The sequence below is a fragment of the Oncorhynchus mykiss genome, chromosome 3 (assembly GCF_013265735.2).
Source record: "Oncorhynchus mykiss isolate Arlee chromosome 3, USDA_OmykA_1.1, whole genome shotgun sequence".
In the NCBI taxonomy this organism is placed as follows: Eukaryota; Metazoa; Chordata; class Actinopteri; order Salmoniformes; family Salmonidae; genus Oncorhynchus; species Oncorhynchus mykiss.
In genome coordinates, this window is record NC_048567.1 from 38,945,276 (window position 1) to 38,972,916 (window position 27,641).

The following is a 27,641-nucleotide window of genomic DNA, read 5'->3' on the forward strand; positions in this document are numbered from 1 at the left end:
GGAGAGGGGAGGACAACTTTACTGCATGTTTATTACCTGTTTACTACAGTTTTACAACCTATTCATGAAACTAGCTTACATCCTAACAAATGCTATATTACACTCCAGGGTGATGTTCAATAGGGCATGCAATGGAAACATTTTCCAAACATTTTGTAACAGAAAACTAAAATAAGTGTTTCTTATTGGACCAGTCCAGGTAGCTCCTCCTCTCTGTTTAAATAAATTTATTCCATTTGGTGGCTGATGAACAAAATTGGTTTCAATATTGCTATCATACAAGCCAGTGTTCTGATTCTGGGGTATCTTGGACCAAGTCTAGCTAGGGGAAACACAAGCGTACGGTACGTACCACTGAGACGGTTCGGGCGAAGGAGCGTTTGAGGATGTGAACCGGCTCACTGGTCTGCTGTTTCCCTTTGGCTGTGCTGCTATCGTTCGACGGAAGTCTGCAGTAGTAAAACAACCACATTACATTCCCATTATAAAGTTGGTTACTTGAAGTTCATCAATATACGGGTCACAAATCAGGCAACATTAGGAGTGTAGGAAAATGACTTGCCTGTACAATAGCTGAGGTATTTGACCTGCATTCACGTCGGTACCGTTGTTTGACTTCTTGGAACTCTTGAACTGAAAGACCACACTGCAAAAAGGAGTAGGTTCACATAATTCACAATGTACAATGAGGAATGGGGATTTCTGTTCAAGTAATTGTATTTCTATGGACCCCAGTAGGTACCTGTCATCTGTGGTGATGGTGGCCTGTCCGTGGGAGCCACAATCTGAGCTGGGCCCAGACACCCGGGCCCAGGCCACATACCACCAGCCAAGCTGCAGCAGCACCGGCTCGTCAAACATCATGGCGTACTTCTCCCTGGCAGCGCAGTCGTAGGCCAGGACGTCAGTCTCAGCCATGAGGTCCCCATCTGTCTCATGGTCTCCACCATCAGGCCCCAGCTCAAACAACTGGGGAGTAACACACAACACAAGTCAGTGACAACAGACAAGAGTCAACCTTACCAGCAGAACTTGAATATAATTTGTTCAATATCACAGAACCTAGCAACTAAATGAATACATTGATAAATACAAAAACAGTTGATGCTAGTATACCTACTAACCTTGATCTTGGAGGTGTATTCAAACTACTAAGATTACATACAGTGGGGAGAACGATTTTGCAGGTTTTTCTACTTACAAAGCATGTAGAGCTCTGTCATTTTTTTTAATCAAAGGTACACTTCAACTGTGAGAGACGGAATCTAAAACAAAAATCCAGAAAATCACATTGTATGATTTTTAAGTAATTCATTTGCATTTTATTGCATGACATAAGTATTTGATACATCAGAAAAGCAGAACTTAATATTTGGTACAGAAACCTTTGTTTGCAATTACAGAGATCATACGTTTCCTATAGTTCTTGACCAGGTTTGCACACACTGCAGCAGGGATTATGGCCCACTCCTCCATACAGACCTTCTCCAGATCCTTCAGGTTTCGGGGCTGTCGCTGGGCAATACGGACTTTCAGCTCCCTCCAAAGATTTTCTATTGGGTTCAGGTCTAGAGACTGGCTAGGCCACTCCAGGACCTTGAGATGCTTCTTACGGAGCCACTCCTTAGTTGCCCTGGCTGTGTGTTTCGGGTCGTTGTCATGCAGGAAGACCCAGCCACGACCCATCTTCAATACTGAGGGAAGGAGGTTGTTGGCCAAGATCTCGCAATACATGGCCCCATCCATCCTCCCCTCAATACGGTGCAGTCGTCCTGTCCCCTTCGCAGAAAAGCATCCCCAAAGAATGATGTTTCCACCTCCATGCTTCACGGTTGGGATGGTGTTCTTGGGGTTGTACTCATCCTTCTTCTTCCTTCAAACACGGCGGGTGGAGTTCAGACCAAAAAAGCTCTATTTTTGTCTCATCAGACCACATGACCTCCTCTGGATCATCCAGATGGTCATTGGCAAACTTCAGACGGCCTGGACATGCGCTGGCTTGAGCAGGGGGACCTTGCGTGCGCTGCAGGATTTTAATCCATGACGGCATAGTGTGTTACTAATGGTTTTCTTTGAGACTGTGGTCCCAGATCTCTTCAGGTCATTGACCAGGTTCTGCCGTGTAGTTCTGGGCTGATCCCTCACCTTCCTCATGATCATTGATGCCCCACGAGGTGAGATCTTGCATGGAGCCCCAGACCGAGGGTGATTGACCGTCATCTTGAACTTCTTCCATTTTCTAATAATTGCGCCAACAGTTGTTGCCTTCTCACCAAGCTGCTTGCCTATTGTCCTGTAGCCCATCCCAGCCTTGTGCAGGTCTACAATTGTATCCCTGATGTCCTTACACAGCTCTCTGGTCTTGGCCATTGTGGAGAGGTTGGAGTCTGTTTGATTGAGTGTGTGGACAGGTGTCTTTTATACAGGTAACAAGTTCAAACAGGTGCAGTTAATACAGGTAATGAGTGGAGAACAGGAGGGCTTCTTAAAGAAAAACTGTCTGTGAGAGCCAGAATTCTTACTGGTTGGTAGGTGATCAAATGCTTATGTCATACAATAAAATGCAAATTTAATACTTAAAAATCATACAATGTGATTTTCTGGATTTTTCTGTGATTTTTCTGTTTTTCTGTGTACCTATGATAAAAATTACAGACCTCTACATGCTTTGTAAGTCGGAAAACCTGCCAAATCGGCAGTGTATCAAATACTTGTTGTCCCCACTGTATATTTACACACATACATATACACACACACACACTACATAAATATATATGTATAAACTCAGCAAAAAAAGAAACTGGTTTATTTTCAGCAAACTAAACATGTGTAAATATTTGTATAAAAATAACAAGATTCAACAACAGACATAAACAGAGTTCCTATGTCCGGTGTCTGTGCTCTTTTGCCCATCTTAATATTGTATTTTTATTGGCCAGTCTGAGATATGGCTTTTTCTTTGCAGCTCTGCCTAGAAGGCCAGCATCCCGGAGTCACCTCTTCACTGTTGACGTGGAGACTGGTGTGTTGCAGGTACTATCTAATGAAGCTGCCAGTTAAGGAATTGTGAGGCTTCTGTTTCTCAAACTAGACACTAATGTACTTGTCCTCTTGCTCAGTTGTGCCCTGGGGCCTCCCAATCCTCTTTCTATTCTGGTTAGCAAAATGTTTATATATAAAATGAATATTGATATGTGTGGTCATAACATGATTTTGTGACAAACCACAACATGTGACCGTATCAAGTGTCCAAAACATAAATATATTGCGAATGCATCTGTTTATGTGCTGTACATGTGCACCTCACTTAGGTTTCAACTTCGGTTGCATGGCCTTTACTTATGTATGGAATACTATGTGATAAGTGTGTGTGCAACAGTATATAAAGTATGCTAATGTACTGGTGTGAAGGCATTTGGGCAGTGGTGTAAAATCCTTCAGTAAAAATACTTTAAAGTACTACTGTTATGGAATTATTGTAATCAAAAGGAGACTCTTAGATTTCTTCAAGACAATCAAACATGATTTAATTAATGCAGCTCTTCAACGACCCCCCACCCCCACGATTCGTTGAGAGCACAACGACACAAGATACCATGGCCTTTTATAGCTAAGACACCCCCTTCGGTCTACATGACAAACAGATGTTTGGAATGGGTCACAAGGTTAAGATTTGTGTGAAAAATGCTTATAATTCACAGCAGACATGATCTGCTATAAAAACGTATCATTCTGTAGAAACCAGGGTCTGCCCCAGAGGCATCTCTCCCTGGTACCCTCCATTCGGGCACACAGACACTAATCATGCTATGGATTGCGGTCTTGTTAGGTTTATCGTAAATCCACTGTCAGTGTTAAATCTCCCAGAGGCCCACTTTCAGTAGAACACACACAGATGCGTGTTCTAACAACCCCTTATTCTGTTGCATAAAACAACCATTTGATGCAATTACAATATTATAAAATAATCTTGCAATTATTCTCTCATAATACTTCAGTATTTTGGGGGGTATCTGTACATTATTTTACTATTTATATTTCTGGCAACTTTTACTTCACTACATTCTGAAATAAAATAATGTTAATTTCACTCCAGACATTTTCCCTGACATGCAAAAGTACTTGTAACATTTTGACAGGAAAATTGTCCAATTCACACACTTATCAAGAGAATATCCCTGATCACCGCTACTGCATTTAAATTTGGTAGACTCACTAAACACAAATGCTTTGTTTGTCATTTATGTTTGCGTGTTGGAGTGTGCCCCTGGGTATCTGTCAATAAAAATAACAATTTGGGCTGTCTGGTTTAATAGAAGGAATTTTTTATTATTTATACTTTTTCTTTTGATACTTAAGTATAAAAAGTAAATGGAATTGCAAAAATGTACTTAAGTATTTTTAAAGCCAAATACTGTTAGAATGTAGAATGTTACTGTGTGACTTTTACTTTTGCCATTTTCTATTAAGGTATTTCACATTTACTCAAGTATGAAAATGTTGTACTTTTTCCACCACTGGATGTGGCTGGGGGTTTATTGCATTTATTTCACATGTCCCCATCAATTGTGTGTGTCTGGGTAAGCATCATCTAATATTTTTTATCTGAACACTTTGTTAACCTGGAATTTTTCCTTACTGTAGGCTACTACTACTTTTAGTCTTAATATTTACTGCTCTAGTCACAGTTTAGCACATGACTACATATGTGAATCCTGAAAGAGATGGGCGGGGCTGGCTTAAAAGGGTGTGAACAACGCAAAATGGTTGAAGACAAAGGAGAGCTCTCCAGTAGGTACCAAAAAAATCAAAGGCCCTTTTCTCAAAAGTGAGTTTACAAGTTTATCAACTTTCAAAGCAGAATTACTTTCCCATTGTTCCTCAAAAATCCACTGTATGATATACCATTTTGTAGCTCTGAGTCTCTACTTTTATCCAATGTAAAAAACACAATTTCAAATTATGCAACATAAGACCGAATCCAGGTTGTGAGTCACAAATATTGAATTTGGCCTTTACTACTATTGCCCAGAGAAACACATTAAATAACAGATTCATAAATGGCAAAAAAGATAGTAAAACAATACATCATAAGAAAACAAGGATGACATGCTTGTCCTATATCTAGGAGATATAAGAAAGCTCAGGAAATACATACACATTTTTTTTTATACATGCTTAACCCTATTTTGTGTAGGCACAACTCCCTTCGTACTTCCATTCATTCAAAAGAAGTACAGATTACCTACAGATGAGTTGGGTGTCACTCGTGAGGGTCGTACACCATTGTGTTCGAGTCTCACCTTTCCAGAGTGGTCATAATAGTTTCAGACGCTACCAGTGGTGGAAAAAGTACCCCATCGTCTACTTATACTCAAGTATAAGATACCTTAACAGAAAATGACTCAAGTAAAAGAGAAAGTCACCCAGTAAAATACTACTTGAGAAAAAGTCTAAAAGTATTTGAATATACAGTGCCTTGCGAAAGTATTCGGCCCCCTTGAACTTTGCGACCTTTTGCCACATTTCAGGCTTCAAACAAAGATATAAAACTGTATTTTTTTGTGAAGAATCAACAACAAGTGGGACACAATCATGAAGTGGAACGACATTTCTTGGATATTTCAAACTTTTTTAACAAATCAAAAACTGAAAAATTGGGCGTGCAAAATTATTCAGCCCCCTTAAGTTAATACTTTGTAGCGCCACCTTTTGCTGCGATTACAGCTGTAAGTCGCTTGGGGTATGTCTCTATCAGTTTTGCACATCGAGAGACTGACATTTTTTCCCATTCCTCCTTGCAAAACAGCTCGAGCTCAGTGAGGTTGGATGGAGAGCATTTGTGAACAGCAGTTTTCAGTTCTTTCCACAGATTCTCGATTGGATTCAGGTCTGGACTTTGACTTGGCCATTCTAACACCTGGATATGTTTATTTTTGAACCATTCCATTGTAGATTTTGCTTTATGTTTTGGATCATTGTCTTGTTGGAAGACAAATCTCCGTCCCAGTCTCAGGTCTTTTGCAGACTCCATCAGGTTTTCTTCCAGAATGGTCCTGTATTTGGCTCCATCCATCTTCCCATCAATTTTAACCATCTTCCCTGTCCCTGCTGAAGAAAAGCAGGCCCAAACCATGATGCTGCCACCACCATGTTTGACAGTGGGGATGGTGTGTTCAGTGTGATGAGCTGTGTTGCTTTTACGCCAAACATAACGTTTTGCATTGTTGCCAAAAAGTTCAATTTTGGTTTCATCTGACCAGAGCACCTTCTTCCACATGTTTGGTGTGTATCCCAGGTGGCCTGTGGCAAACTTTAAACAACACTTTTTATGGATATCTTTAAGAAATGGCTTTCTTCTTGCCACTCTTCCATAAAGGCCAGATTTGTGCAATATACGACTGATTGTTGTCCTATGGACAGAGTCTCCCACCTCAGCTGTAGATCTCTGCAGTTCATCCAGAGTGATCATGGGCCTCTTGGCTGCATCTCTGATCAGTCGTCTCCTTGTATGAGCTGAAAGTTTAGAGGGATGGCCAGGTCTTGGTAGATTTACAGTGGTCTGATACTCCTTCCATTTCAATATTATCGCTTGCACAGTGCTCCTTGGGATGTTTAAAGCTTGGGAAATCTTTTTGTATCCAAATCCGGCTTTAAACTTCTTCACAACAGTATCTCGGACCTGCCTGGTGTGTTCCTTGTTCTTCATGATGCTCTCTGCGCTTTTAACGGACCTCTGAGACTATCACAGTGCAGGTGCATTTATACGGAGTCTTGATTACACACAGGTGGAGTGTATTTATCATCATTAGTCATTTAGGTCAACATTGGATCATTCAGAGATCCTCACTGAACTTCTGGAGAGAGTTTGCTGCACTGAAAGTAAAGGGGCTAAATAATTCTGCACGCCCAATTTTTCAGTTTTTGATTTGTTAAAAAAGTTTGAAATATCCAATAAATGTCGTTCCACTTCATGATTGTGTCCCACTCGTTGTTGATTCTTCACAAAAAAATACAGTTTTATATCTTTATGTTTGAAGCCTGAAATGTGGCAAAAGGTCGCAAAGTTCAAGGGGGCCGAATACTTTCGCAAGGCACTGTAAATATACTTTAGTATCAAAAGTGAAAGTAAAAGTACAGATCATTTCAAATTCCTTATATTAGGTAAACCAGATGGTATGACCTTTTTTTTTTTTTTTAATTCATGGAGGGGGGCACACTCCAACACTGACATAATTTACAAATTAAGCATTTGTGTTTAGTGAGTCCGCCAAATAAGAGGCAGTAGGGATGAGCAGGGATGTTCTGGACCATTTTCCTGTCCTGCTAAGCATTCAAAATGTGTACATTTGGGTGTCAGGGAAAATGTAAGGAGTAAAAAGTACATTACTTTCTTTAGGAATGTTCTGAAGTAAAAAATAAAAAGATAAATAGTACATATAAGTACATATACCCCAAAAAACGACTAAGTAGTAGGTAAAGGTATTTTTACTTAAGTACTTTTCACCACTGGACATTACAGACATTTACGTGAGAACACCGATTTTAGGGATATCTCATGGTCTGACAAACACTGCTCTAGTGTTGCCACCTATCACCGCAGATGCGGAAGAGCCACATCAACATATTTCGGTGGATTGAGACACATCCAATGCAACCACAACAAAAATCTCTAGCTTATATATATATATATATATATATATTTTTTTTTTTTTTTATTGTGTTACTTTGACGCACCGTCAATCAACTCTAGGGGGTTAACATTTTATTTTTTTTATAACTGACTCATCTCTGTACCCACATACAATTATCTGCAAGGTCCCTCAGTCGAGCTGTGAATTTCAAACACAGATTCAACCAAAAAGACCAGGGAGGTTTTCCAATGCCTCAAAGAACAGTACCTAGTGGTACAGTGGGGCAAAGAAGTATTTAGTCAGCCACCAATTGTGCAAGTTCTCCCACTTAAAAAGATGAGGCCTGTAATTTTCATCATAGGTACACTTCAACTATGACAGACAAAATGAGAAAAACATTCCAGAAAATCACATTGTAGGATTTTTAATGAATTTATTTGCACATTTGCACATTATGGTGGAAAATAAGTGTTCGGTCACCTACAAACAAGCAAGATTTCTGGCTCTCACAGACCTCTTCTTTAAGAGGCTCCTCTGTCCTCCACTCGTTACCTGTATTAATGGCACCTGTTTGAACTTGTTATCTGTATAAAAGAAACCTGTCCACAACCTCAAACAGTCACACTCCAAACTCCACTATGGCCAAGACCAAAGAGCTGTCAAAGGACACCAGAAACAAAATTGTAGACCTGCACCAGGCTGGGAAGACTGAATCTGCAATAGGTAAGCAGCTTGGTTTGACGAAATCAACTGTGGGAGCAATTATTAGGAAATGGAAGACAAACAAGACCACTGGTAATCTCCCTCGATCTGGGGCTCCACGCAAGATCTCACCCCGTGGGGTCAAAATGATCACAAGAACGTTGAGCAAAAATCCCAGAAATACACGGGGGGGACCTAGTGAATGACCTGCAGAGAGCTGGGACCAAAGTAACAAAGCCTACCATCAGTAACACACTACGCCGCCAGGGACTCAAATCCTGCAGTGCCAGATAGAACTTTTTGGCAAAAACTCAACTTGTCGTGTTTGGAGGACAAAGAATGCTGAGTTGCATCCAATGAACTCCATACCTACTGTGAAGCATGGTGGTGGAAACATCATGCTTTTGGGCTGTTTTTCTGCAAAGGGACCAGGACGCCTGATCCGTGTAAAATAAAGAATGAATGGGGCCAATTATCGTGAGATTTTGAGTGAAAACCTCCTTTCATCAGCAAGGGCATTGAAGGTGAAACGTGGCTGGGTCTTTCAGCATGACAATGATCCCAAACACACCGCCCGGGCAACGAAGGAGTGGCTTCGTAAGAAGCATTTCAAGGTCCTGGAGTGGCCTAGCCAGTCTCCAGATCTCAAACCAATAGAAAATCTTTGGAGGGAGTTGAAAGTCCGTGTTGCCCAGCAACAGCCCCAAAACATCACTGCTCTAGAGGAGATCTGCATGGAGGAATGGGCCAAAATACCAGCAACATTGTGTGAAAACCTTGTGAAGACTTAGTTTGACGTCTGTCATTGCCAACAAAGGGTATATAACAAAGTATTGAGATAAACTTTTGTTATTGACCAAATACTTATTTTCCACCATAATTTGCAAATAAATTCATTAAAAATCCTACAATGTGATTTTCTGGATTTTTTCTCTCTCATTTTGTTTGTCATAGTTGAAGTGTACCTATGATGAAAATTACAGGCCTCATCTTTTTAAGTGAGAGAACTTGCAAAATTGGAGGCTGACTAAATACTTTTTTGCCCCACTGTATATATATATATATATATATATATATATATATATATATATATATTTTTTTTAAGTAGACAATGGTGACTTTAAAAAAGGAAGCCTGTACAATATAAAAAATATTCCAAAACATGCATCCTGTTTGCAACAATGCACGAAGTAATACTGCAAAACATGTGGCAAATTAACTTTTTGTCCTGAATACAAAGTGTTATGTTTGGGGCAAATAAAATACAACACATTACCTAGTCTTGCACAGGCAAAATTCTACAGGAAATCCTGGTTCAGTCTGCTTTCCATCAGACACTGAAAGATCACTTCACCTTTCAGCAGGAAAATAACTTTAAACACAAGGCCAAATCTGGCAAGACCAGAAAAATGGTCTGAGAACCAATTTGACAGAGCTTGAATAATTTAAAAGAATAATGGGCAAATGTTGCACAACCCAGGTGTGGTAAGCTCCTAGAAACTCACCCAGAAAGACTCAGCCGTAGTCGCTGCCAAATGTGATACCACAAATTATTGATTGAGGGGTAGGAATACTTACGTAAATGAGATATTTCTGTATTTTATTTTCATGAAATTAGCAAAGTTTTCAAAAACGTGTTTTCATTATGGGTTAGATGTGTGTAACTGGTTGAGAAAAAAAAAATTCATACATTTTGAATTCAGGCTGTAACACAACTAAACGTGGAAAAAGTAAAGGTGTATGATACTTTCTGAAGGCACTGTATGGATCTAGAAAACCGAGCTAGAGGAAATGCAGTGTATTTGCTAGTATCCCTGCCACTGACCTTGATCTTAGCAGTGTACTCCCCACGGCCCCCGAACAGGCCCAGCCCCCCCAGCAGGATGTCCGCATCAGCACAGAAGCGGATGGCCTCCACCGAGTGGGCCGAGTAACCCCAGCCACCCCCGTGACCTATGACATTACACAAGAAGTTGGGATAAGTCAGCTCTGCAGCATCATCTGTGCTCATAACAATACAATTAGTTTTATTAGAAGCATCCAGTCACTGCGATATGACATATGAACATATTAGAATACTGTTCCAATACATCCTAAAGCTTCCTTGAATTACAGTAAACTTGAAATTGCACATTTTTAATATATCACTGGTAATGAAGTATATGTAATGTAGTTTCTGGCTGGAATGTCTTGTAAATAAATGAATCAAACCAAAATCATGAAAAAGGGATAAGAGAAAAAGTGATAAGAGAAATGACTGAGTGTGACAAATACTGTAGTAGAAGATGAGAAAATAAAACCATGATCTCCTGTTAGTCATCAGCAAAAATCCCGTGTGTGGACTGAGGACTCACTCTCAAAGCGGTTGACCACGCTGTAGTCTTCTTTAGAGTAGACCTTCATAACGGCCTGAGTCTCCTCTTCTGTGCTGGTCACACCCATCTTCAGCTCCTGCATGGTTGCCAGCGTATCCAGGCAACCTGGTCACAACACACACAGGGGACTTCGCTTAACATTATTAATAATGTGCTTAACATTATCAGAGGAATTGACACCTCTGTTAATTGTTTTGTCTATTTTTGCTATATTTTTTAAAGTGCTTGGCAGTACTGCTGTAATAGCGCTGCGTTAAAGTGGGTTATAGTACAGAATAATGCTTTTCTTATAGCTAGGCCTTTCTGAAAGTATGCACATGTATAATGCTCCCATGCCCGGAGAGAATACGATTAAATAAATAAGATCTAAGTACTAAAAGCGTTTTCAATAGCTATCAAAAGTAAATGTCAAAAGTGCTTCAGTGTAAAGCGGAGTGAGGGAGAGAGAGAGGGAGTGAGAGAGACAGCGACAGTAGAGTGACGAGACCACTGATATCAAGCAACATACATTTGGCCAATAGTTGCATTGATGCACTGAGCTGGCAGAGCCATGTCAATTTAAATACTGAGGCAAATAGTAAAATAGTATGAATCAAATTGCTGACTGTATTTCCTGGCCAACACGGCCAAAATATTTAAGAGATAAACACATCCACTTCATATTTTCTTGAAAATAATGGACAACGTGATATTGGCATTATTTCCAAGATAATTGTACAGAGCGGAAGCGTTCAAGCTGTTTTGTTTGTGATACTTGTTTGAATACATAAATAACAATAAGCTGATGAGCAATTTTGCCTGGCTTAGAAGAGTTGCTGTTGTCCAGACACACTGTTCATCACATTGCATATCAAACACTAGGCAAAAAGTTAGCTAAATCGTATGTTAGCAAATCTGCCAATATCACAAATGAATTCTACAATAGCAGTTGCTGAAAACAGCTGTTCAAACTAGAAACATGTGGGAGGATTTGACAGCATAGCGCCACTTGCATCATGACTGCAAAATTGACAGAAATTCATGCAATCTCTACAAAAACATATCAATGCTAGCTAGTTTTCCATCATTAGACCTTCGTTTACAAATGTATCCAATTTATGTTTGTGTGGTTGGTTTAGCTTTCTGTAACTTTGTAGCAAGTACGGTCTACATCGTTTAGTTCCCAGTGGATATGACCCGGGACCCGCTACCCTATCAGTAAAAATCCACAGAAAGAGGTCCGTCAAATTCGTATCATCATTCTGATTATACCCAGTATGTGCAGGGCTCCGTGGGAGCGGGTGGTGGTGGTGTGGGAGCCAGCGGGCAGTGCCAGTTCTGGGCTGAGGATGCTGCAGCTGGCCTGGAGGTCCGTGGCCGAGGGCACACGGGCATCGGCTATCACGGCGTTGTAGCACCACATCTCCCTTGATGCCGGCATAAATCTACAGGTGGGAGGACAGTGAGGAGTTGAAAGATCAAATAGAGGGTATTAAAGGATGTCTGTGTGTGTGTGTGTGTGTGTGTGTGTGTGTGTGTAAGGTAACAAGGTTACAGAGCATTCAGAAATACAAGTAATTTGAAAAGCATTCAGACTCCTTGACTTTCCACATTTGGCTAGGTTACAACCTTATTATAAAACAAATTTAACAAATAGATTGGCAAAATTTCAAAAACCCTGTTTTCGCATTGTTATTATGGGGTGTTGTGTATAGACTGATGAGGAGCATTTTCATTTAACCCATTTTAAAATAAGGCTGTAAGGTAACAAAATGTCAAAACGGAAGGGGTCTGAATACTTTCCAAATGCACCGTATTTCGTAGACCAGACGTTTCTCAAGGGTTAGGCGATATGGCTTAAATGTCAGTTTGACATGAACAGTTTGACACTTTTGAATAATAACCTTATATTCTAAATATGCTTTATGAGTAGTGCATGACCGTAGCATGGCAACAAATTAATTATAAGGGGTTTTAGTCAGGCTAACTCCATCCTGAATGTTTTATCAAACTTAAACCAAAAATTATAGAACCAGTAGTGAAGTAGTCCTATTTGCCACTTTCCAAAGGAATCAAAATTATCTTTTGCCTCAGACTTTGCTACTGCACATTTGTTCAATTACAGAATTCAGTTGTATTCATTAATTTTAAGCATTTTTATAAATTGGTTAATTTCACACACTCATTTAATACCATTTACAGTCACATTTGTTTTATCCCTGTGAATTGTTTTCATCTCTGTATACCAGGGAAGGGCAACTAGCTTTTAACCATTTACAACAAATATATATTTTTTTTCACTTACTTAATGAGAGATAGAATACACAAGGTGCAATTTAGAAATGTGGTTGTGCATTTGTAGTCAATTAGCCCATGCCAGCAAAACATCTAGCGGTCAGCTATCTAAACTTGTAGTAAGCATGGTTGAATTACAGATCGTGGTGGATAATAAAATAATTAATCAAAACTGCCAACATTTGCCTCTTGAAACCTGTCCAGTGGGCGCAACAGCGTCTCTACTTCCTAAGGCGGCTGAATAAATTCGGCATGCCGCCTCGGGTCCTCTCCAAATACTACTGCTGCGACATCAAGAGCATCTTGACCGGCTGCATCACAGACGGGAATTGCTACATACATGACCAGAAAGCACGCCAGCGGATGGTAAAGATGGCCCATTACATCACTTAGAGTGTGCTCCTACCCATCAGGGACATACAGTACCAGTCAAATGTTTACACACATCTTCTCATTCAAGGGTTTTTATTTTCACTATTTTCTACATTGTAGAATAATAGTGAAGACATCAAAACCAAATCAAATCAAATTTTATTTGTCACATACACATGGTTAGCAGATGTAAATGCGAGTGTAGCGAAATGCTTGTGCTTCTAGTTCCGACAATGCAGTAATAACAAGTAATCTAACTAACAATTCCAAAACTACTGTCTTGTACACAGTGTAAGGGGATAAAGAATATGTACATAAGGATATATGAATGAGTGATGGTACAGAGCAGCATAGGCAAGATACAGTAGATGGTATCGAGTACAGTATGTACAAATGAGATGAGTATGTAAACAAAGTGGCATAGTTTAAAGTGGCTAGTGATACATGTATTACATAAGGATACAGTCGATGATATAGAGTACAGTATATACGTATGCATATGAGATGAATAATGTAGGGTAAGTAACATTATATAAGGTAGCATTGTTTAAAGTGGCTAGTGATATATTTACATCATTTCCCATCAATTCCCATTATTAAAGTGGCTGGAGTTGAATCAGTGTCAGTGTGTTGGCAGCAGCCACTCAGTGTTAGTGGTGGCTGTTTAACAGTCTGATGGCCTTGAGATAGAAGCTGTTTTTCAGTCTCTCGGTCCCAGCTTTGATGCACCTGTACTGACCTCGCCTTCTGGATGATAGCGGGGTGAACAGGCAGTGGCTCGGGTGGTTGATGTCCTTGATGATCTTTATGGCCTTCCTGTGACATCGGGTGGTGTAGGTGTCCTGGAGGGCAGGTAGTTTGCCCCCGGTGATGCGTTGTGCAGACCTCACTACCCTCTGGAGAGCCTTACGGTTGTGGGCGGAGCAGTTGCCGTACCAGGCGGTGATACAGCCCGACAGGATGCTCTCGATTGTGCATCTGTAGAAGTTTGTGAGTGCTTTTGGTGACAAGCCGAATTTCTTCAGCCTCCTGAGGTTGAAGAGGCGCTGCTGCGCCTTCTTCACGATGCTGTCTGTGTGGGTGGACCAATTCAGTTTGTCTGTGATGTGTACGCCGAGGAACTTAAAACTTACTACCCTCTCCACTACTGTTCCATCGATGTGGATAGGGGGGTGTTCCCTCTGCTGTTTCCTGAAGTCCACAATCATCTCCTTAGTTTTGTTGACGTTGAGTGTGAGGTTATTTTCCTGACACCACACTCCGAGGGCCCTCACCTCCTCCCTGTAGGCCGTCTCGTCGTTGTTGGTAATCAAGCCTACCACTGTTGTGTCGTCCGCAAACTTGATGATTGAGTTGGAGGCGTGCGTGGCCACGCAGTCGTGGGTGAACAGGGAGTACAGGAGAGGGCTCAGAACGCACCCTTGTGGGGCCCCAGTGTTGAGGATTAGCGGGGTGGAAATGTTGTTGCCTACCCTCACCACCTGGGGGCGGCCCGTCAGGAAGTCCAGTACCCAGTTGCACAGGGTGGGGTCGAGACCCAGGGTCTCGAGCTTGATGACGAGCTTGGAGGGCACTATGGTGTTAAATGCTGAGCTGTAGTCGATGAACAGCATTCTCACACAGGTATTCCTCTTGTCCAGATGGGTTAGGGCAGTGTGCAGTGTGGATGAGATTGCATCGTCTGTGGACCTATTTGGGCGGTAAGCAAATTGGAGTGGGTCTAGTGTGTCAGGTAGGGTGGAGGTGATATGGTCCTTGACTAGTCTCTCAAAGCACTTCATGATGACGGAAGTGAGTGCTACGGGGCGGTAGTCGTTTAGCTCAGTTACCTTAGCTTTCTTAGGAACAGGAACAATGGTGGCCCTCTTGAAGCATGTGGGAACAACAGACTGGGATAGGGATTGATTGAATATGTCCATAAACACACCAGCCTACTGGTCTGCGCATGCTCTGAGGGCGCGGCTGGGGATGCCGTCTGGGCCTGCAGCCTTGCGAGGCTTGACACGTTTAAATGTTTTCCTCACGTCGGCTGCAGTGAAGGAGAGTCCGCATGTTTTAGTTGCGGGCCGTGTCAGTGGCACTGTATTGTCCTCAAAGCGGGCAAAAAAGTTATTTAGTCTGCCTGGGAGCAAGACATCCTGGTCCGTGACGGGGCTGGTTTTCTTTTTGTAATCCGTGATTGACTGTAGACCCTGCCACATACCTCTTGTGTCTGAGCCGTTGAATTGAGATTCTACTTTGTCTCTATACTGACGCTTAGCTTGTTTGATTGCCTTGTGGAGGGAATAGTTACACTGTTTGTATTCGGTCATGTTTCCGGTCACCTGGCCTGATTAAAAGCAGTGGTTCGGGCTTTCAGTTTCACACAAATGCTGCCATCAATCCACAGTTTCTGGTTTGGGAATGTTTTAATCGTTGCTATGGGAACGACATCTTCAACTCGCTCACCGAATCAGCATATTCGTCAATGTTGTTGTCTGACGCAATACGAAACATATCCCAGTCCACGTGATGGACGCAGTATTGGAGTGTGGAATCAGATTGGTCGAACCAGCGTTGAACAGACCTCAGCGAGGGAGCTTCTTGTTTTAGTTTCTGTCTGTAGGCAGGGATCAACAAAATGGAGTCGTGGTCAGCTTTTCCGAAAGGAGGGTGGGGCAGGGCCTTATATGCGTCGCGGAAGTTAGAATAGCAGTGATCCAAGGTTTTTCCAGCCCTGGTTGCGCAATCGATATGCTGATAAAATTTAGGGAGTCTACAGGGCCGACATACAAGTTCCTTACTTTTTCCCCCTTCTACTTGCCTCTTTCATTTGTGTGGTAATGCTGCAATTAATTGGTTGAAATTTTGGGTAGAGCAGACATTTCCATTAGTCTGTGTTAACTACATGTGTGACATAACTCCACCAGTCCTATTTATGATATCATTCACTAAAAATTATTCGATAAATACAATTAGTATATTTGAATTTAACCACAATATTTGTTGTACTATTTGTTCCGTCCTTTCAGGTGGATTAAACTGAAATTGCAACCAACTTTCTAAGGCTTGTTTAAAAAATAAAGATATTTTGGAGATTATTTCCTTTTCAAACAACCGAAAGTGAGCAGATGTAATCTGAATAAAAGCCCTTCCTGAATATAGGATAAGACATTCGTACCAATTGACTAGAGAACCAGTTTGGATTTAAGTATAACTTTTGTATGACTGATGCCTTTAGTGAGAGGTCTAATGCTTTAATATTTAATCATTTCTGCCAACCAAATTCATATTCGTTATATAAATAGGCCCTTTTAATTTTATCTGGTTGGCCATTCCAAATAAAATGGAATATTTTTTGTTCATTCATTTAATTGGTCAACTAAATGGTAATGTAAAATGTGCATTTTTTAGTGATCCAATACATAATATGGTAAATTTATCATAATTTGGTTTTAATCCAGAAAGGATAGCAAAAGTATCTAGATCCTCTAAGAGGCCATGGAGAGACTCCAATTGTGGTTTTAAAAGAAAACATGAATCATAAGCGTACAATGACACCTTAGTTTTTAGGCCACGGATTTCTAATCCCTTAATATTATTGTTTGATCTAATCTTTGCAGCTAACATTTCAATGGCAATAATAAATAGATATGCCGATAGTGGACAACCTTGTTTTACTCCTCTAGATAGTTTTAAACTTTCTGAGATGTAGCCATTATTTACTATTTTACACCTAGGGTCACTATACATAACCTTAACCCATTTTATAAGAGATTCCCCAAAATGAAAATATTCTAGGCAATTATACACTGCTCAAAAAAATAAAGGTAACACTAAAATAACATCCTAGATCTGAATGAATTAAATAGTCTTATTAAATACTTGTTTCTTTACATAGTTGAATGTGCTGACAACAAAATCACACAAAAATGCTCAATGGAAATCAAATTTATCAACCCATGGAGGTCTGGATTTGGAGTCACACTCAAAATTAAAGTGGAAAACCACACACTCCATCCACATGAGGTCTAGCATTGTCTTGCATTAGGAGGAACACAGGGCCAACTGCACAAGCATATGGTCTCACAAGGGATCTGAGGATCTCATCTCGGTACCTAATGGCAGTCAGGCTACCTCTGGCGAGCACATGGAGGGCTGTGCGGCCCCCCAAAGAAATGCCACCCAACTCCATGACTGACCCACCTCCAAACCGGTCATGCTGGAGGATGTTGCAGGCAGCAGAACGTTCTCCACGGCGTCTCCAGACTGTCACATGTGTGAACCTGCTTTCATCTGAAGAGCACAGGGCGCCAGTGGCAAATTTGCCAATCTTGGTGTTCTCTGGCAAATGAAAAACGTCCTGCACGGTGTTGGGCTGTAAGCACAACCCCCACTCTCATACCACCCTCATGGAGTCTGTTTCTGACTGTTTGAGCAGACACATTGCACATTTGTGGCTTGCTGGAGGTCCTTTTGCAGGGCTCTGGCAGTGCTCCTCCGGCTCCTCCTTGCACAAAGGCTGAGGTAGCGGTCCTGCTGCTGGGTTGTTGCCCTCCTACGGCCTCCTCCACGTCTCCTGATGTACTGGCCTGTCTCCTGGTAGCGCCTCCATGCTCTGGACACTACGCTGACAGACACAGCAAACCTTCTTGCCACAGCTCGCATTGAAGTGCCATCCTGGATGAGCTGCACTACCTGAGCCACTTGTGTGGGTTGTAGACTCCGTCTCATGCTACCACTAGAGTGAAAGCACCGCCAGCATTCAAAAGTGACCAAAACATCAGCCAGGAAGCATAGGAACTGAGAAGTGGTCTGTGGTCCCCAGCTGCAGAACCACTCCTTTATTGGGGGTGTCTTGCTAATTGCCTATAATTTCCACCTGTTGTCTATTCCATTTGCACAACAGCATGTGACATTTATTGTCAATCAGTGTTGCTTCCTAAGTGGACAGTTTGATTTCAAAGAGTGTGATTGACTTGGAGTTACATTGTGTTGTTTAAGTGTTCCCTTTATTTTTTTGAGCAGTGTATATAAACTCCAGTCGTATTTTATCAAAAGCCTTTTCAAAATCAGCTATGAAAACCAGGCCTGGTGTCCCCGATATTTCATAGTGTTCTATTGTTTCCAGTACTTGTCTTATATTATCTCCAATGTATCGTCCATGTAAAAAACCTGTCTGATTAGGATGAATAATATCTGACAATACTTTTTTAATTCTATGTGCCAAGCATTTTGCTAGGATTTTTGCATCACAACACTGAAGTATAAGAGGTCTCCAATTTTTTAAATGGACTGGATCTTTATATATACCACTTGGGTCCTGTTTCAGTAATAATGATATCAGACCTTATTCTGATCCGTCTGATAATCTACCATTTATATAGGAGTGGTTAAAACAAGCCAACAATGGTCCTTTGAGTATACCAAAATAAGTTTAATATACTTCCACTGGTATGCCATCCAGCCCTGGAGTTTTCCCATCCTTAAAGGCCCCAATTGCCACAAGCAGTTCCTCCTCTGTAATTTGGCCTTCACATGAGTCTTTCTGCACATATATTAATTTTACATTCTTATTAGAAAAACAAATTTATACAATTAAGTTTCAGTTAGTGGAGATGGAGGAGTCTGAAATGAAAACATATTCTTAAAGTACTTTACTTCCTCTTTCAAAATATCTATCGGTGAATCATGCGTGACTCCATTTGTAACAAGTTTTAATAAATTTCTTTTGGTAGCATTTCTATATTGAAGATTGAAAAATAATTTGGTGCATTTTTCCCCATATTCCATCCAGTTCGCTTTATTTTTATAATATATTACACTAGATCTTTCTTGAATAAGTTCCTCCATTTCTTTTTGTTTTTCCACTTAGAACTACTGAACGTAAAGCGCCAATGTAAAATGAGATTTTTTTTATATAAATATGCACTTTATCGAACAAAACATACATGTATTGTGTAACATGAAGTCCTATGAGTGTCATCTGATGAAGATAATCAAAGTTTAGTGATTAATTTTACCTCTGTGCTTTTTGTGACTCCTCTCATTGGCAGGAAAAATGGCTGTGTTTTTCTGTGAGTTGGTGGTGACCTAACAATTGTTTGTGCTGCTTTCGCTGTAAAGCATTTTTGAAATCCGACACCATGGCTGGATTAATGAGAATTCTTTAAAATGGTGTAAAATACTTGCATGCTTGAGGAATTTAAATTATGAGATTATTGTTGTTTTGAATTTGGCGCCCTGCACTTTTACTGGCTGTTGGCGAGGTGGAACGCTTACCGTCCCACATATCCCAGAGAGGTTAAAGAAGCAATAAAACTGTCCTTCTTTAGACTAGTTGAGTATTTGGAGCATCAGCATTTGTGGGTTCGATTACAGGCTCAAAATGGCTAGTAACAAAGACATTTCTTCTGAAACTCGTCAGTCTTTTCTTGTTCTGAGAAATGAAGGCTATTCCATGTGAGGAATTGCCAAGAAACTGAAAATATCGTACAATAATGTGTACTACTCCCTTCACAGAACAGCGCAAACTGGCTCTAACCAGAATAGAAAAAGTGGGAGGCCCCGTTGCACAACTGAGCAAGAGGACAAGTACATTAGTGTCAAGTTTGAGAAACAGACGCCTCACAAGTCCTCAACTGGCAGCTTCATTAAATAGCACCCGCAAAACACCAGTCTCAATGTCAAGGAAGTTTGTTCTGAAGTCTATCCTATATCTGAGAGAGATAAGAAAGAACAGGAAACATTATTTAAAAATATATATATATTTAACCCCTTATTGTTTGGAACTAAACAGTCCATATACTTCCATACATTTATTAAACTAGTACAGGAAACCTTCCGATAAGTCTTGTGCGGCCTGTGGGCATCCTAGAGCAAAACCGACATGTTCGTTCGTGAGAGTCTCGCCTTTACACAGACGGGTCATATTAGTGTGTAGCCCAAACTGTTCTGTCGCTGCAGATCGGCTGTAACAACTTCAGACGAGTCCCAAGACACATGTGGGGGGTTGTAGAGCAAAACACCATCGAGTTGGCGAGTCTCATCTTTCCATAAAGGGGTCATAATAGTTTGTAGCCCAAACCAAAGATTTTGTGAGAAGACCGAGATGATCGGGATGTCTTATATTTTGACAAACACCGCTCTAGCTGTCACCTTTCACCGCAGATGCGGAAGTGTTACATTTGGGGATGCGGTAGATTGAGACGCAACCAATGCAAACATACCTCCAGCTTAAATTGACAGATTTTTATGGGGATTATTTTACAATTATGCTCATTTTATTTCACCAGAGGGCGCAGACATCGACCTTAGGGTATCAACGTGAAGCAGAGAAGTTAAACATAAATGTATGCTTATCAACAGAGTTGCAGAGGATTTTATGATATTTTAGACGATCAAGAGGCTAAAATAAAGTGAGACAAGTAGCGCCCCACCTAGCGTAATCTGCACAAATAATGGGTATAGGCTGTCAATATTCGTGTTAATCACAGTCATAAGCAACTTCGACATTGGGAATATGGTGAATTGTGGTCAAATCCGTTTGAAATCAAATCTCTGATTTCTCAGGCCATCAGTTTCCTTGCCTGTTAGCCATGACTGTAGACAACTTAATGTCAACTGGCGCGATTGCAAACCTTTCAAACAGTCACACACAGCAGCTAATCATAAGCAAAATAACACACAGAACATCTTATATTGCTGAAAATGGGCTCTGTTGGAACTTACACAGTACCAGTCAAAAGTTTGGACACACCTACTCATTCAAGGTTTTTTTTTTTTTCTTCTTTTTTTAAAATATAGAATAGTGATGACATAAATAATATAAAACAACACATATGGAATCATGTTGTAACAAAAAAGTGTTTAGCAAATCAAAATAGAATTTATATTTCAAATTCTTAAAAGTAGCCACCATTTGCCTTGATGACAGCTTTGCACACTCTTGGCATTCTCTCAACCAGCTTCACAAGGAATGTTATCCAATAATCTTGAAGGAGTTGGCTGCTTTTCCTTCACTCTGCAGTCCAACTCATCCCAAACCAGGTCATCTGACTCCATCACTCTACTTCTTTGTCAAATAGCCGTTACACAGTCTGGAGGTGTGTTGGGTCATTGTCCTGTTGAAAAACAAATGATAGCCCCAATAAGCTCAAACCAGATGGGATGGCGTATGGATGCAGAATGCTGAGGTAGCCATGCTGGTTAAGTGTGCCTTAAATTCTAAATAAATCACTGACAGTGTCAGCAGCAAAGCACCCCCACACCATCACAACTCCTCCTTCATGCTTCACGGTGGGAACCACACATGTGGAGGTCAGCTGTACACCTATTCTGCTTCTCACAAAGACACGGCGGTTGGAACCAAAAATCTCTTCTTATTTTTGGTGTCCTTTAGTAGTGGTTTCTTTGCAGCAATTCAACCTTGAAGGCCTGATTCACACAGTCTCCTCTGAACAGTTGTTGTTGAGATGTGTCTGTTATTTGAACTCTGAAGCATTTATTTGGGAAGCAATTTCTGAGGCTAGCAACAGTAACAAACTTATCCTCTACAGCAGAGGTAACTCTGAGTCTTCCTTTCCTGTGGCGGTCCTCATGAGAGCCAGTTTCATCATAGCGCTGGATGGTTTTTGCAACTGCACTTGAAACTTTCACATTTCTTGACTGATCTTCATGTCTTAAAGTAATGATGGACTGTCGTTTCTCTTCGCTTATTTGAGCTGCCATAATATGGACTTGGTCTTGTACGAAAAAGGGCTATCTTCTGTATACTACCCCTACCATGTCACAACACAACTGATTGGCTCAAAAGCATTAACCTCTTACGGCCACTGAGGCGCTAAAGTCTCTCCTAGCCAATAGCCTGGGGAAATGCGTAGCACTAAATTCAAATAGTACTCGATAAAACTCAAACTTTAATTAAATCACACATGCAGGGTACTCAATTAAAGCTACACTCGTTGTGAATGCAGCCAACATGTCAGATTTTAAAAATGCTTTTCGGCGAAAGCATGAGAAGCTATTATCTGATAGCATGCACCCCCCGAAACACATGAACAACATGTAAACAAAAGAAACAAAAGAATTAGCGTAAACAAAATAATTAGCATAGCCGGCGCTACACAAAACGCTGAAATAAAATATAAAACATGCATTACCTTTGACGAGCTTCTTTGTTGGCACTCCAATATGTCCCATAAACATCAAAATTGGTTCTTTTTTTCGATTAAATCCGTCCATGTATACCCAAAATGTCCATTTATAAAGCCCGTCTGATCCAGAAAAAAACAGCTTTCCAAAACGTTGCGTCATAGCAAAAAAATTAAAAGTTGCCTATAAACTTTGCCAAAATACTTCAAACTACTTTTGTAATCCAACTTTAGGTATTTGTAAACGTTAATAATCGATCAAATTGATGACGGGGCGATCTGTATTCAATAGTTGCAAGTCAACAAAACATGGACGATTTTCTCTCTTTCATAACTATCCAGAGTGTACCCTCTGACAGGAAGTGCCTATTCTTCATTTCACCAAGGATTAACTTCAACCCAATTCCGAAGACTCGCGACATCGTGTGGAAGCTGTAGGAACTGTAAACTGGGCGCTATCTATTTTCTCTTGACATAGACAATACATGGAACCGGCAAAGAGATTTTTTTTTTTTTTTTCTGAACAGTTTTTCCTTGGGGTTTTGCCTGCTACACAAGTTCTGTTATAGTCACAGACATTATTTAACCAGTTTTATAAACTGCAGAGTGTTTTCTATCCACACATACTAATCATATGCATATGCTATATTCCTGGCATGAGTAGCAGGACGTTGAAATTTTGCACGCTTTTTATCAAAAAGTTGAAAAAATGCACCCTAACCTTTAAGAGGTTTTAAGGAAAGAAAGAAATTCCACAAATTAACTTTTAACAAGGCACACCTGTTAATTGAAATGCATTCCAGGTGACCTCATGAAGCTGGTTGAGAGAATGCCAAGAGTGTGCAAAGCTGTCAGGACAAGGCAAAGGGTGGCTACTTTGAATAATCTCAAATAATTGGATTTGTTTAACACTTTTTTAGAAATTACATGTGTTATTTCAAAGGTGATGTCTTCATTATTATTCTACAATGTAGAAAATAGTATAAATAAAGAAAACCCCTTGAATGAGTAGGTGTGTCCAAACTTTTGACTGGTAGTGTTTAAAATTATAAACTCTCTATCCTGTAGATTAATGTCAATCTCAAAACAATGAAAACCAAAAAACATAGGAATGTATTTTTCAGCACCTGGAACTAAATTTGCTTGCTATTGTGACTCGTATTCTTTCCATCTTTGCTATGCAATCAAAGAATGGTTGCTATGCAGGCGTCCTGCTATGCATTCTTGTCAATTGCTAGCTATTAGCCATGGACAACAAACACAATCAGTCAAACTACCTGCATTTTGGTTTGCTTTAGCGGTTTTCAATTGACATTTGTAAATATTCATAATAATGATGCTGATGCATTATTCACCTGGCTGGCTCAGTGAAGCTGCTGCCTCGTTAAGACATTCTTCACTCTCTATGTTAGGCTACAGGGGAGATTGCATTTGTAAATTGCAACTTTGTTGCAGAGGTCCGAAAGGTTTTAACAAACCCCCATGTTTGCAAACCAAACTCTAGGCTAGAACCAAGGGGTATTAATGTGTTAAATAAATGCCTTATTGCTTTTCTCCACATTTGCCGTGGCATATCAAGAACAGAGAGCTACTTGAAATAGAACAGTAAAGATTTTTTGCAAAAAGCAAAGCAAACAAACTACCTCTGATACTCCCTCCGTACCACCAGTACTCTTAACAGTGGTAGAAAAAATAACACCGTTAAAACCACTGCGGTTATGACTATGGGTTTTGAGTTTCCTGTCTGTCACATTTAAAAGGAGAGTGAGTCTGAAATGATACCATACTCCCCACATAGCATCACCAATGCTAGATTCACTCCACAGGACTGACCCAAACCATACTGATCTGACTCTGCTTTTTATTTCCCTATTGTCCTTTCCAGCATGGTTCCAACAATTATGGAGGATCTGTAACCAGTTTCTGCTCGTTAGTGTGAAAACATTAATAGTGCACCCTATTTATAGAAAACGATGTTCTATGAGACACAGCTAAACTCAGAAGAACAGGAAATAGGGAGGGATAGAGAGAAAGAGATAAAAATTGAAATAAAGAGAAAGAGAATGAGTGACCTCCAAATGACGTCGTAGACTGGGTCAAGACAGAGGCCGAAGCCCTGCAGGTCCTCCTGCTCTGAGTCATTGAAGGTGCGGCAGCTGCCATCCAGCTTGTTGATCAGCAGGCATTTAAAGGGGGGGGGCTCCGACACTGAGGTGGGGACTAAGCCTGGTACGGACACAGAGAAGAGAGGTTAATTAAAAGCACAGTGCAGTCAAAAACGTGATTTACCTGTGTTTTATATACATTATGAGGTTAGAATTAAAATTGTGAAATGATAATGCCCTTTAAGTTGTAAGAGCAGTTTGAAAAGATAGGCTGAAATTTGTGCCTGTTTTGGTGGGATGGAGTTTTTGTATGCCTGGTGACAATCAGCAGGCGGTGAATTAGTTAATAGTCCATTAAGAAAGAAGATTTAAACCTCTCTGCCAATAAGAGCCAGTTTTCCCCTCCCCACTCAGACCACTCCTAGACAGTCCTAGCTAAATCTTCGCTTGAGAAATTGCTCTTCGCTATGAAGCATTTATTGTTACTTTTTGAGCATTTTAATTGAAAACAATCACTGTAAGGTACTTAATTGTTGCCCAGAAATGATTTAATATTGAAATAACAACTGCTGCATTGGACCTTTAAAGTGGAACTGACAGCATTAGAGCTACTTTGCAGTTATGAAACAATCATATATATCAGTCAAAAAGATAAAATTCCCAGTTGATGCTACAAAACCAACTTCATAAGAGGTTTCTCATTGACGAGGCTGTAGAGGAGCAAGTTGAAAGTATCAAGTTCCTTGGTGTCCACATCACCAAACTAACATGGTTCAAGCACACCAAGACAGTCGTGAAGAGGACACAGCAAAACCTATTCCCCCTCAGGAGACAAAAGATTTGGCATGGGTCCTCAGATAAAAATATTTTACAGCTGCACCTTCGAGAGCATCCTGACGGGTTGCATCACTGCCTGGTATGGCAAATGCCCGGCCTATGACCGCAAGGCACTACAGAGGGTAGTGCGTGCAGCCCAGTACATCACCGTGGCCAAGGTTCCTGCCATCCAGGACCTCTATACCAGGTGTCAGAGGAAGGCCCTAAAAATTGTCAGACTCCAGCCACCCTAGACATAGACTGTTGTCTTTGCTACCACACGGCAAGCGGTACCGGAGCGCCAAGTCTAGGTCCAAAAGGTTTCTAAACAGCTTCTACCCCAAAGCCATAAGACTCCTGAACAGCTAATCAAATGGCAAAACAGACTATTTGCATTGCCTCAACCCCACCCTCTTCTACGAGGGGCCAGAAGTATACAGAATGGTGGCGTCTGCGTAGAGGTGTACCAGATAATCACCAGCAGCAAGAGCAACAACATTGATGTATACAGAGAAGAGAGTCAGCCCGAGGGTTGAACACTGTGGCACCCCCATAGAGACTGCCAGAGGTCCGGACAACAGGCCCTCCGATTTGACACACTGAACTCTATCTGAGAAATAATTAGTGAACCAGGCGAGGCAATCATTTGTGAAACCAAGGCTGTCGAGCTTGCCAATAAGAATGTGGTGATTGACAGAGTCGAAAGCCTTGGCCAGGCCGATGAATACGGCTGCACAGTAATGTCTCTAATCGATGGAGGTTATGATGTTGTTTAGTACCTTGAGTGTTGCTGAGGTGCACCCATGACCAGCTCTGAAACCAGACTGCATAGCGGAGAAGGTACAGTGGGATTCGAAATGGTCGGTAATCTGTTTGTTAACTTGGCTTTCGAAGACCTTAGAAAGATAGATATAGCTCTGTAGCAGTTTGGGGCTAGAGTGTCACACCCTTTGAAGAGGGGGATGACCGCGGCAGCTTTCCAATCTTTGGCGATCTCAGATGATACGAAAGAGAGGTTGAACAGGCTAGTAATAGGGGTTGCAACAATTTCGGCAGATAATTTTAGAAACAGAGGGTCCAGATTGTCTTGCCCGGCTGATTTGTAGGGTTCCAGATTTTGCAGCTCTTTCAGAACATCGGCTATCTTGATTTGGGTAAAGGAGAAATGGTGGGGGCATTGGTGGGTTGCTGTGGAGGGTGCCGGGCAGTTGACCGGGGTATGCTTATTGAATTTCTCAATTATAATGGATTTAGATAGTGACAGTGTTTCCTAGCCTCAGAATAGTGGGCAGCTGGGAGAGCTGGGAGGAGGTGGTCTTATTCTCCATCCAACTGGTTAAAGAATACCCAGGCATCATCTACTGACGGGGTGAGGTCAATGTCATTCCAGGATACCTGGGCCAGGTCAAATAGAAAGGCCTGCTCGCAGAAGTGTTTCAGGGAGCGTTTGACAGTGATGAGCGGTGGTCGTTTGGTCGCAGACCCATTACGGATGCAGGCAATGAGGCAGTGATCGCTGAGATCTTGATTGAAAACAGCAGAGGTGTATTTGGAGGGCGAGTTAGTTAGGATGACATGTAAGAGGGTGCCCGGGTTTACGGATTTGGAGTTGTACCTGGTAGGTTCATTGATAATTTGTGTGAGATTGAGGGCATCAAGCTTGGATTGTAGGATGGCCGGGGTGTTAAGCCTGTCCCAGTTTAGGTCACCTAGTAGCACGAGCTCAGAAGATAGATGGGGAGCAATCAATTCACATATGGTATCGAGGGCACAGCTGGGGCAGGAGGAGGTCTATAGCAAGCGGCAACAGTGAGAGACTTGTTTTTGGAAAGGTGAATTTTTAGAAGTAGAAGCTTGAATTGTTTGGTTACAGACTTGGATAGTAATACAGAACTCTGCAGGCTATCTTTGCAGTAGATTGCAACACCGCCCCCTTCAGCAATTCCATCTTGGCGGAAAATGTTATAGTTAGCATTGGAGATTTCAGGGTTTTTGGTGGTTTTCAACAACATTCCTAATTCAACTTTAGGTATTTTGAAATTTAAGACGGAATAAACCGTGTTCAATAGCGGATAAAATGAAAGTGGAGCGAGGGCCATGTCGCGCGCCCCAAACACAACAGTACACTAGACTCGACACTTAGTCTGAACAGCCATACTTCATAATTACTCAGAAGAAAAACAACCAATTTCTAAAGACTGTTGAAATCTTGTGGAAGCCCTAGGAACTGCA

The 27,641-nt window shown here is 41.1% G+C and overlaps 1 protein-coding gene across 24 annotated transcripts in view; it reads right to left on the bottom strand.

Annotated features, from left to right (window-relative positions):
- The window catches only part of LOC110519948 (E3 ubiquitin-protein ligase MYCBP2), a 344,395-nt gene that overhangs the window by 149,583 nt on the left and 167,171 nt on the right, over positions 1 to 27,641 (bottom strand). For all 24 annotated transcript variants that reach the window (XM_036974062.1, XM_036974063.1, XM_036974061.1 and 21 more), the window contains 7 exons: positions 24,561 to 24,714; positions 11,963 to 12,135; positions 10,691 to 10,816; positions 10,162 to 10,289; positions 743 to 969; positions 563 to 646; positions 353 to 449 (listed from right to left, as the gene is read on the bottom strand). In XM_036974062.1, the coding sequence (XP_036829957.1) occupies positions 353 to 449; positions 563 to 646; positions 743 to 969; positions 10,162 to 10,289; positions 10,691 to 10,816; positions 11,963 to 12,135; positions 24,561 to 24,714 (989 nt within the window). The remainder of the gene's footprint in view (positions 1 to 352; positions 450 to 562; positions 647 to 742; positions 970 to 10,161; positions 10,290 to 10,690; positions 10,817 to 11,962; positions 12,136 to 24,560; positions 24,715 to 27,641) is intronic.